At 41.3% G+C, this 12,062-nt stretch overlaps 1 protein-coding gene across 2 annotated transcripts in view; it reads left to right on the forward strand.

Annotated features, from left to right (window-relative positions):
- The first annotated feature begins 465 nt into the window (after positions 1-465).
- LOC100981424 (adenylate cyclase type 10-like) overlaps positions 466-12,062 on the forward strand; it is a 28,369-nt gene continuing 16,772 nt past the window's right edge. The window contains exons 1-10 of one of the 2 annotated variants that reach the window (XM_055113573.2): positions 466-660; positions 1,486-1,590; positions 2,201-2,375; positions 3,808-3,869; positions 3,963-4,152; positions 4,618-4,673; positions 8,449-8,690; positions 9,330-9,366; positions 10,052-10,180; positions 11,683-11,955. In XM_055113573.2, coding sequence (XP_054969548.2) covers positions 3,995-4,152; positions 4,618-4,673; positions 8,449-8,690; positions 9,330-9,366; positions 10,052-10,180; positions 11,683-11,955 — 895 coding nt within the window. In that variant the 5' untranslated portion in view covers positions 466-660; positions 1,486-1,590; positions 2,201-2,375; positions 3,808-3,869; positions 3,963-3,994. Of the gene's footprint in view, positions 661-1,485; positions 1,591-2,200; positions 2,376-3,807; positions 3,870-3,962; positions 4,153-4,617; positions 4,674-8,448; positions 9,449-10,051; positions 10,181-11,682; positions 11,956-12,062 lie in introns of those variants that run through there. The other variant, XM_055113574.2, reaches the window with a different exon arrangement.

Raw genomic sequence — 12,062 nt, forward strand, 5'->3', positions numbered from 1 at the left:
ACCTGCCCTGGCAGATGAGAGAGGAGAAACTCTCCACAATGAAGGAAAAGCACTGACAGTATTTGATAGCTTTAGTCAAACTGTGCTTGAGTTTGGCTTAGATTTATGCCAGTGGAACCTGTCCTTACCAAATTCAGAGATGACCCAAGATTCTACTCTGTGGTATGGGGGAAGGACCTCACGATATTTATCTCACACCAACGGCTTTATTGTAGGAGCGTCTTCACCTCCCCCGTTTCCAGTAGAAAAGACAGCTTTGCTCCTTTGAAAGCGCGGACCGCCGCACCTCCAGCCCCTTCTCCCCGCGGAAGTAGGCCCCGCTAAGGCTGTGGGAAGGTGGTGGGGCGGCGACTGAAGTCGCTTCCGATTGGCGTTGTCCCAAGGAAGCCTGCGCGGATTGGTCGGCGGCAGGGCCCCCAACAGAGCCTGCTATGTGGATTGGCTGCTATGCGGATTGGCTGCTACGCGGCTGGACCCTGTTTCCGGTACCTAGGCGGGCAGCCATGGTGACCGGCGAGCGGCATGCGACGCCGCCTCTGTGGCCTGTGGAGGCCCGCTTGGCGGCGCTGCTTCCCGACCTACTAGTCTTTCGGAAGCCTCGGGGATCGGAACCCGAGCTCGCCACGGCCCAGGGCGTCCTCCTAGGCGTCCGTGTGACGGGTGAGGGCGACGGCCGGCACTTCAGTCTCCTGGCCTGCGGGAGAGGCGGCCGTTGGGTCTAAGCCCCTGGAGGCCTCGACGGTTACAGGCCTAGCCTCCCGCGAGCTAAGGCACAGTTTAACTTCGTGCCGCGGCTTCCTTAGGAAACTTTGAGTATCTTCGTTTTAGCGTGGGAGGACATCTTTTGGGATGAACCGGCTCAGCCCTTGAGCTCACCCCAAAGATGATGAAATTGAAATTCAGAGGAAAGGATTTTTACAGGACCACGCGGCGGGCTTTGAACCCGTTTTTCCCAACCCCGAGCATTTTCTATTAAGCGTTCTGTTTCAATTATTTTATTCGTTCAGTTAATTCATTCTTGGCGTCGTAAGTATATGCCCGCCGTTGTTCTGGCCGTAGCTATCTAGCAGCCACTCCGCGAGTCGTTCATTTAACAAATACTTATTCTGTGTCAGGGATATGAAGATGGGTAATACCAGGTGCCTGTCCTCACTGTGTGAGTGGTTCTCTAGCCAGACGTGAGGAGGGATCCTATTGTTTCCCATAGCCAGGCAGCCTAAGAGAGTAGGGGAAAGAGCTGGCTCCAGATGAAAAGGGCACCATCTCCAGCTCTTGGAAGCAGAGAGGGTGGTCCTTTGGATTCCCAGTGGCAGCGGCAACCAACCTGGCCCTTAGTAGTTTCTAAGTTACACCATGTTAATGGATAAAGGAATTACTCAGCTTGAAGGGATCTGTTTCCTTTACACTGGCCTGATGTGTGGGGAGAAAGGGGCCAAAAAGTTTGGGATTTGGAGTTAACATCGTAATTTCTGCTTTGTTGGTCAGGATTTACAGCGTTAATGGACAGGTTCAGCCTGACCTGCAAGTCGGAACGTGACATGGACAAACTGGCCCATATCGTCAGTTATTACATTAGTGACATCGTGGAGCGTGAGTGATCATTGTAGGGTAACAAGGTGTGGTGCTGGGCTCCTGGGGGTTTATAAAAGAAGAGGGCCAGAAGTACTTTAAAACAGGTACCAAAGGGTCATTCCTTTAGCATCATTCATCTTTGGTTTCTTCAAGTTGCCACTGAAAAGCTAGACCTTTGCCTATTATCTGCTATTCTAGCCAGTCTCACATTCTCTTGACTCATTGTTCAAAGGGGGGGCAGGAGGAGCTAATTTCCTTTGCACATTTGTATTTTATTTCAAAATAAAGTATTCTCTTCTAACAATAATGTATCTCAAGTGTGTATTCAGACAAAATTTATAAAACATCTTTTTATTATTATATTTTGATCCTGTGAGGAAGGAATAGCTGTTTTCTTATTTTCTGCCATGTATTAAGCTTTTAGATATTTGGCAGATATCCAGTATCTGGAAAAAACTCATTTGTGCAGTACCCATGTTTTGAGTACCTACCCTGTGACATGGACTGTAATAGGTGCAGGCAGGGCAAGAACCCACTCTTGAACTTTTTAGTTAGGCTTACCCAACAGAAATTACTCTGACCTTATACCTTTTAGTACTTACGTAACATTCTCATCCTTTACTGACAGTGCCCTGTATGCTTCCGTCCATCATTCTGAGATTCACCAGAATAATTACTTTGAGGCATCTCCGTTAAGAATTTGATTATTTGACTTACCTCTTATCCTTGAGGAACACATGTGGAAGGTCGTTTGCTTTTTCTCATAGGTTTGGATGAAGGGGAAGATAAACATTCTATATCGTGTATGTACTCTAATACCAGCAACTTCTGGGTACTAGAAATACAGGGGAAAGTAAGACAGAGTACCCTCGTGGAGTTTCCATTTTAGTGGGACAGACAATAAACACAATAATCATACCTTATATATTCTATCAAGGAAATAAACATAGTATAGTGGTAAAAAAACACAAAAAATAATTTTAGGGTAGGGGAGTGTATGAGACAGGGTTGTCATAGGAGGCTCCTCTGAGGAGGTATTATTTAAGCTGACACTTGAAGGATGAGGGGAACAGCTTGTGAAGAACTAGGGGTAAAGCATTTCAGACATAATACCAAGTGCAAAGGTCCTGAGACAGGAGAAAGCTCGGCATGCTCTAGGAGCTAAAAGCAGGCCAAAACGTAGCTTGCAGGGTGAAGAGTGGTTTGAGGCAAGGTTGGGGGATGGTAGCTATGAGACCACCAAGCTCTGTAGTCCATAGTGAAGAGTTGGAATTATATATTTTCGTATAAAGGAAAACCGTGGAAAGGTCTAGCAGGGGAGTAATATGATGTGATTAACACTTTAAAGCTGATTTTGGCTACCTTGTGGAGATTGAATGCTGGTGGAAAGTGAATTTAAGAATAGAGTGGCATAAAGTGGGACTTAAAGTTAAGAACCGATTCAGTTCATGTTGGGAGAGCATAAATAAAGAGAAAGATCCTTTGACTGAGGCTTGAGGAATTCCAGGGGAGGGTTATGATAAGAGAGAAAGAACCTGAAACAGAGACTACAAACAGCCAGTGAGTTAGGATATTGTGGTGTTCCTGAAAGTGGGCTGGGCTGGGCTGGGCTGGGCTGGGCTGGGCTGGGCCGGGCCGGGCTGTTTAAAAATAAAAATCTTTTACTGGCCAGGTGTGGTGGCTCACACCTGTAATACCAATGCTTTGGGAGGCCAAGACGGGTGTATTCCTCGAGCCCAGGAGTTTGAGACCAGCCTGGAAAACATAATGAAACCCCATCTCTCTCAAAAAAATAAAAAAATTAGTTGGATATGGTGGTGTGTGCCTGTAGTCTCAGCTACTTGGGAGGCTGAGGTGGGAGGATCACTTGAGCCCAGGAACAGAGGTTGCGGTGAGCTGAGATCGCACCAATGTGCTCCAGCCTGGGCAATAGAGCAAGACCCTGTCTCAAAAGAAAAAAAAAGAAAGAAAATCTTTTACTAATAACCCCCAACTAAAACTAAAACTCCTTAATTAGGGGAACCATTCTGTTTCTTTTGGTTCTGTCCCTAATATTCAGTACTTTGTACCCCTCGTGTTATATAGACTGACAGCAACCTCTGGCCTTTTCCATTCTAAGCTCTAAAACTAGACTTCTGGATCTGGGGAGTGGCAGATCTAGTGCCTGACTTGGAGGCTTCTGACTGTATGTTTATCCATTGTTGCTTTTCTGATCCCTGGATTTGTTTCCATCAGTATCACTAATGGACCAGTATTCTGTGGCGTGGTTGGAGCAGTAGCAAGACACGAATATACAGGTAGAATAGGACATTGGACTGTTATCTTTGTGACTTAAGGGAGGAAGGTGGAAGACATGGCCCAAAAATTCTCCACCTGTCTTTCTGACACAGTTATTGGCCCAAAAGTGAGTCTAGCGGCCAGAATGATAACTGCTTATCCAGGTTTGGTGTCCTGTGATGAGGTAACATATCTAAGATCCATGCTACCTGCTTACAACTTCAAGAAACTCCCAGAGAAAATGATGAAAAACATCTCCAACCCAGGGAAGATATATGAATATCGTGGCCACAGAAGATGTATGTGAGTATCATTGTGTGATAGTTTCATTCTCATCTCTTACAGAACAATAAGTTTTTGATTACATGAAATTGGAAAAAAAGATGCTGCTAGTACTGGCATGCTGGAATAAGACACACAAAAGGAGTGTTTTTAGTGTCTGAGAGATTTAGCTTTTATGTTTAGCTCTTAGCTAGTTCTTCAGTGAACATCTTTTTCTCCTACAGGAAGAGAATAGCAATAGGTCACTAACCCAGATCTTCTTTGTTCTTTTTTTCTTTGTGTACTTCACCATTCATTTACTTCCCCGAGCCTGGAACAATCAATAATATTCCCTCTTTACTCCCTCTCCCCCAAAATTTTTAGTTTTTAAAAACCTTTTTATTCAGAACTCTGTACCTCCTTAATTATATGAAAGCATTTGCTTATGAAGACAGCTGTTCCTAATCTATTTTTAACAGATACATTTCACTTTGTTCTTTTTCCCAGAATGTTTGGAAAAAGACATTTGGCAAGAAAGAGAAACAAAAATCACCCTTTGTTAGGTATGTTTTCTTTTGTAACTTAAATCATATTTGTTTCAGCTATAGACAGCTAAATGTGATTTAAAAAACAAAACAGTGCAAGACTAAATGCTTTTAAGCTTTATTAAAAAATAGAGAGCAACCTTCCTAGTGAAATTATATTTATTTTGAAGAGGATTTACTATTTCTTTTCCATGTCAAATATTCAAATTTCAGGTGAAGTCCTATAACTGCCTGAGAAACACCAACATTTAGTAATAATCTTTGTAAGTCAGAGTTACCTATTGAGATCGGACCAGCTTATTGTGGATCATCTTTAGAGAAAAATTCATCATCCTTAGAATAGTGAAAATAGCACCAAGACTGTTGTCACCCACACTATATATTCCCTATCTTTGTATTTATTTTAGTCTATACTTATTAGTCCATTACTTTTACATAGTAGTGACAGATTTTGAAGACTAAATTGTTATTAAGAAAATTTTTACAAAAAGCTAAGAGACACCCATGTCCTTGTGGACACGGGTGGTGCCTAATTTTTCTGAATGTTACTACTTAGGCTCTGGCATAAGCCCTCAAGACCAGCATATATTAGCTCAGAATTGATTTTTTGGAAAGAGATATGAAGCCTCATCAATGAATGAGATTCTTCTGGGAATTCTGGAGGAAAAAAGCCATTCTGAGAGTTAGATTTGCAAATTGATTCAAATCAATAGAGTATCTACCAAAAAGCCTGCAACAATCAATAATGTTGATTATTGATATCCAGGAGTGTTAGGTGCTCCCTGTCTCTCTACAGACTGGGAGAAAGAATTGGAAGCCTTCCAAATGGCACAGCAAGGGTGTTTGCACCAGAAGAAGGGAGAAGCAGTTCTGTATGAAGGTGGAAAAGGCTATGGAAAAAGCCAACTGTTGGCTGAAATAAACTTCCTGGCACAGAAGGAAGGGCATAGGTAAAGACTCCTGCTTTCTGACTTAGTCAGAGCCTACTTCTCTTGGGGCCTTTTTCTCTTGTTAGTGAGACTCTTGTGTCATTAGATTCAGCATTCTTGGACTGGTGAAGTGAGTAACCTATGTGTCGTACAGGGGACTCCTGATGACCATAGTCATATTCACCAGGGTGTTGCCATTGATGCTGAAGGAAGCAGATTCCAAGCAGTGCTTCTATGCCATCCAGACCCTCATGGCCATCTTCTTTGAGATTGATACATGCCCAGCCTATTACCGGCAAGAGTGCCTACAAAGACAGCTTTGTGGGATAGTGGAAGAACAACTTCACTGCCTTTTTAGTGACCTCTTATTTGTGAAGGTAATGAAGGCAGTGGCTTTCTGAATTGGGTTACTGTTATATTTTGTGGATAGTCAGACCTAGGATTGTTTTCTAATCTAATAACCTGAGGATATACATATACATATATGGTAGGACCAAGATGTGAAATTCTTTCAACACCAAAACTCAGGCTTTCTCCTTTTGAGGAGAGTGAATTCTAGTATTGAACCTGACACTTAGTAGTTTTATGTCCTAGAGCAAATCACAGCCTCTCTGAGTCATAGCTTTTTCACCTGTGAAATAACAATTATATTACTGTATGTTTTTATGTGAATTTTAAAGGAGATGGTATATGAGAGATTGCATTGTATATTTTAAAGTACTAAATACATTAAGGTGGCCCTCACCAGTGGCATATCCCCAGGAATTATATCCACGTGTTCTTGAATTGGTTCCAATTTCTTTATTTTTTTAACCCTACCTTCCTGTTCCCTTAACACAGAATATATCATTTGAAACCAGCATCTGGATCTCAAAAGCCTTCAGAGGTCTAGGGTTTATGGGGTTTCCAGTAGTGAACAAGCTAAAAATTCACTGGTCCACAATTTGTTTTATTTATCCTCTGTCACTTCTCCTAATCTACCCACCCTGCAGAGTATTTTGGAATGGAACACTAAGATCTGTCTAATCCCTCAACATATCCCTCTCTGAAGATAGGCCTTGCTTGGGACTTTAAACCCTTGCCTACGTAGATTAGCAGTCATCTCACTTTGGCTCTCAGGTTCCTGGTAGTTCATGTGCCTCAGCCTAGCACAGGAAACAATGTTATGTGATGTGTGTTGCATCTTGTTCTGACAAGTCTCATGTACAGATTCATCCTGGTATACTTGGAATAACTGGGGTACTGGAGCTGCCCAAACTGTCATTGCTAAGTTCAACCTGTCATTTACTCCTTAGTCATAACCCTTTAAGGGTTTTACTAGAGTCTGGTATGGAAAGGAGATAGATATCTGTCTCTAACCCTTCATGAATTTTCTATCTCCTCCTTTGAACTATATATTAATGTTGGATTGGCCCTTGTAACTCTGTGCTCAATCTTGCAGAAACCCATTCTCAGTCAAAATAGAATTATCTTGTGTTCCCTTTGGAGAACCTGCATGTTTTTATTAGATTTTCATTTTAAATGCTAACGTAATAATTTTCCTGGTCAGTTTCCTTTGTCCTTCAAAGTTTCGCACATGGATGACGTGGCCAGACAAAAGAAAGTTAAAGAGTGTTTTATTAAAGTACTTTAGGAGGTGGGTACTTTCACTACATGTCACTAACTCTTAATATATGGAGATAGTTTATGTTTATTTTAATCTGTCCACATCACACTTTGATTCAGGCGTTTCTTGGCCTGCCTATTTGCTGATATCTTCCTTGTTATTTTCTACTTTTAAGCTTGGATTCATCCTACAACACACCATGGCATACAAGAAAAGATCTTTGCTCTTCCAGATCCTGTTTCTAAATAAAATTTTAGTAGTTTAATTTAAAATAGTAGTTTCTAAATGCAGTTATATAGCTATTTTACCTAGTATTTGTTAAAAATGCAGATACTCATGTTCTAACTTAGGATTATGGAATAAAAAATCTGTATGAGCAGAAATTGATGTAACCATTCTGGAAAGCAATCTAAAAGCAACTAGTCAAATTTTAATAATGTGTATCCTCTAGACCCAGCAATTCCACTCCTGGGTATGTATCTCAACAAGTATGTTCTTAACAGTGTGGAGGCCAGGGAGGTATGGGCATGAATGCATGCATGAACATGATGGAATAAAATGCAGAATTTAGAAATAGGGGAATATATGAAAACATGGTGATATGAAATGATCTTAAAAACAGTCCTGGTTAGAAAGAGAGGGAGAAATAATGTGATCTGTAATACAGTTGCATTTACATAAAAACAATTACTTGACAAAACAACAATGCATGTTTTATAAGAACACCATAGAAACAAAGAACTATGCAATAAACACATTAGAATGGTCACTTGAGGCAGTGGAGAGTGGAGTGGGAGTTCCGAATGTGATTAAAAGTAAATAGATTTTTAAAGTCTGTTTGAGTGGGACCTGGTAATTGGGAGTGCTGGCAAGCACTCCCAGGTGATTCCGATGCATAGCCTGGTTTAGAAATTGCTGTTTTAAGGTATTATGAGTTCCCACACAAATGAAGCTTTTGCCAGAATGAACTATTTGAAAGCTTCAAGTTTGATTTGGAGAATATTTTGATGCTTATTTCATGTTTCAGGTATAATATTTTCTTGTCCACAGAAACCGAGTACTTTTTTTAGGAACTAGATTTTATATTTATAAAGTAAAATATTACCTGGATTTAGAATACATTTTACTCTGAAAACTCTGGCCTGTGTTAACATTTTATTTAAATTATTGATGGGAAATTCATGGTAGATTTGAAAACCAGGTGATTTCATTTCTAATCAGAGGTCGTTATTGTTTCTTTGCTGTTCTTTCCAGGCAGTGAGGGAAACACCACTAATTTTCCTCATTGACGAGGCCCAGTATATGGATGCAGCTTCCTGGGAGTTTTTGGAAACATTGCTCTCCAGTATGCCCATCATCATGGTGATGACGTTGACCCCTATCTTCACCCTGTGTGGCTGGGCCGAGCAGTTCCTGCAGAGCCCTCAAGCTATCCTTATGCCTGTTTCGAAGTTGGCAACAACCTCGCTGTTGAGAATGGCATGTTGGGAACTAGGGGTGGTGAGCATCGCCCAAGAGCTGCAGATGTGAATGACTAGGACTAACTGAGCACTTCATTAAGGGAGGAACCAGTGCCATAATATAAATGAGAAGGCACAGGTCTTACTGGAGTTGGGGGAGAGAATGGCATTAGTAACCATGATGAGGCCCCGAGACTAGATTTAAGGGAGACCGTCTTCTTGTAATCAAGTAAGGGGCTGCCTCCCTGGGCTATCCACCCAGGTTTTCACAAGACAATTAGGACTTGGGTGGCTTCAGTTATATGTGATAAGGCCCCTTTCTGCCAGACCCTTTAGCAAGGGGATGTTAGTTCCTTTCAACATCAATGAAAGAAAAATAGTTGAGAAAGAAAAGTTATTGCCAAGATGCATTTCAAGGCCAATCAGAAATTACTTTTTTACATTTCTGTGCCTCTGTCCCCCTCTGTTAGTGTATGTAATGACTTTAACAAAAGAAGATTCCTCGGAATGAAGTACTGTTACACTTGGCTCCCCTAAAGTGGTCATCTCTAATGTGCAATCCCTTACTTACCTCCCTGCAGCTACCCTTCACAGGTGCTTTGGAAACCCACTTTATTGTGAGGTCCTATGCCAGGACCTTCTCTCTAACGACATGTTGCTCTTTCATGTCCTACAAAAGGAGGAAGAGGAAAACAGCAAGTGGGAAACCCTCTCAGGTAAGCTTAGCTTCCCAGAGTTCTACCCTGGTCCAGCTGCTGAAGTTCGTTCTCCAACGTGACATTACTTGGCCTTTACGAGGTACATACCTTTTCCTTGCTAACATTGTGGGCCACACTAGGCCTTCCCAGATAAGCACACTGTACAAATCTTATACAATTAGGGTGAAAATACTCAAGATTTGCTTCAGATAACTTAATCCAATCAATCTACAATAGTTCCTTTTATAAGCAGCCCAAGAGGTGGGGCTAGGAAATTAGGATTTATAAACATGAAAGTCCAGAAAAAAGAATTGTACACTATTGATGAGAAGGATGACTTGAGGATTTGGATGGGGGATGGGAGAAGGGAGGAAATTAGGAGAGGAATAAAGGGTAGAAGTATGTATAAAAGCAGAAGGCATCCCAGAGCTGTGATGTAATAGAAGCAAGAGCTGTTGTAAGGTGAACAGGAATAGTGATTAGGTGTAAGATACCGATTGGTACAGAGAATGTTGTTAGTTTATAAGAGAAAATTAGAGAACAGGCAGACAGGTGGGGTAAAACACTTTAAACCATGGTACACTCCAGTCATCTTCATCCTTTAGGTTTTTTTTTTTTGACTAAATTATTATATTTTTGTGCCTTTAAAACTACAGTCACTGAGAATGGTGCTTTCCTCAGTCATAGCCTGTTTTCTTTATAGCCAATGCCATGAAATCCATAATGTATAGTATTTCTCCTGCCAACTCTGAGGAAGGCCAGGAACTTTATGTCTGCACAGTCAAGGATGATGTGAACTTGGATACAGTACTTCTCCCACCCTTTTTGAAAGGTAAGTCTCTTGAAGACTTCAAGTGAACCAATTACAGATATCACTGCAATTAGTGATTTGGTGAGTAGTTGAGTATAGGTCTCTCATTATCATTCTGGCTTCATTTCTTCTAAAAAAGAAATCTACCTTCTAGAAATAAGTTCTGGCATTGCCTGAAGAGCTCTTTGAAGACTTGTAATGCTACTTGAGTAAGGTTTTACTTAAGCGAGCTTATTGTTCTCTTTGGGGCTGACTGATGACCTGGAAAAGTTTTCCAATTATTTAATACAAAATAGGTGGTGAGTTTCCCTTTGTGCATATTCTTGTTCCAGAGTAGACAGTAAGCAAAGAAGATGATGTTGCTAAGATTTAAGAAAATCCATGGTGTTAGTGAAGATACAATGTTATGCACATAGCAAGAGTTTAATAAAAAAAGAGTGCAAAGTAGAATGACTGATGCCATAAAGAATAATGAAACTATCAGAATCGGGTAGGCATAGTTGGAGAGGGGATGTTCTTCTTAGAAATGAATTTTTCTTATTTTAATATTTTATTCAAGTGTTTGGTGGGCAAGGTACTAATACTAAGCCCTCTTGAGGAATATTGTAATGAACAGCATACCTTCAAGTAAAGTATGGTCTTGTTGAGAAAATAAGACACACACATGAAACAGCAGTTCAGGACACCATGGTAGTTAAGGGCCAGGGCTCTAGAGTCGGAAAACCCTGGGCACCATGGGCTCCTGCACTAACCAACTATGGAACTTTGCATAAGTTAGTCAACTTCTCACTCATCAGTCAAATGAGGATAATAATAGTCCCTACCTCATGGGGCTAGTTGAGGATTAAATTAAATAAATTATGGCACATAATAAATATTCCATGACTGTTAGCTATTATATTATAAGCTCTTTACTCTGAAGGTTTTAGGTTCAACTAGACAGTTTACACTGATAGAACTATGATAGACCATACTTAGCAATGGCTTTTCTTACTCAGAAGGAAATACAGGATGCTAACAGGACAACAGCAGGTACTTTTCTTCAGTGAGAGTTTTCACAGGAGTTTACATAGCACTCCAGGGGCTATTCTCTGGAACCTCAAGTAATAGCTCAGCTGTGGGGAATGAAACCATGACTCATGGGTGCTTAGAGGCCTCATGGACCAACTAAAGGCCATATCTCTTATAATGGCCCGAACAGGCATCGCTTTCAGGCTCTGCAAGAGGCATGACCTTTTACAAGAATTATTATACCCAAGGAAGCCCAAATCTGTGGCTTGCCACCAGTTCATTCAGTTTTCCCAGTCCAAATTCAGTTTCCCAAGCAGAGGTTGTTCTTAGCATAAGCAAAGAAGTTTGGCTAAGTGGAGAAGGGAGGATTGAGGTGGGAGCAATAGACAGGGGTAGATGAAAAGTTCTCATCTTTATTAAAAAAAAAAACTGTACAGATTTTCAACATGATATATTCTAGATTTGTAGAAATCTTGTTCACTGCTGATTGACTGATTGATTGATTTTGGCAGAAATAGCAGTAAGCCAACTGGATCAACTGAGCCCAGAGGAACAGTTGCTGGTCAAGTGTGCTGCAATCATTGGTCACTCCTTCCATATAGATTTGCTGCAGCACCTCCTGCCTGGCTGGGATAAAAATAAGCTACTTCAGGTCTTGAGAGCTCTTGTGGGTATACATGTGCTCTGCTGGTCTGACAAGAGCCAAGAGCTTCCTGCTGAGCCCATATTAATGCCTTCCTCTATCGACATCATTGATGGAACCAAAGAGAAGAAGACAAAGTTAGGTAAGGAAGGGCTGTTCCCTTTTTCTCAGGTCTGAACAAAGAGTCCCTGTGGGGGTATCTGTGTTCAGAAAGACCATCAATATCATATATCAAGGGGTTCTCTCATT

This window comes from Pan paniscus, chromosome 5 (genome assembly GCF_029289425.2).
Source record: "Pan paniscus chromosome 5, NHGRI_mPanPan1-v2.0_pri, whole genome shotgun sequence".
Lineage (NCBI taxonomy): Eukaryota > Metazoa > Chordata > Mammalia > Primates > Hominidae > Pan > Pan paniscus.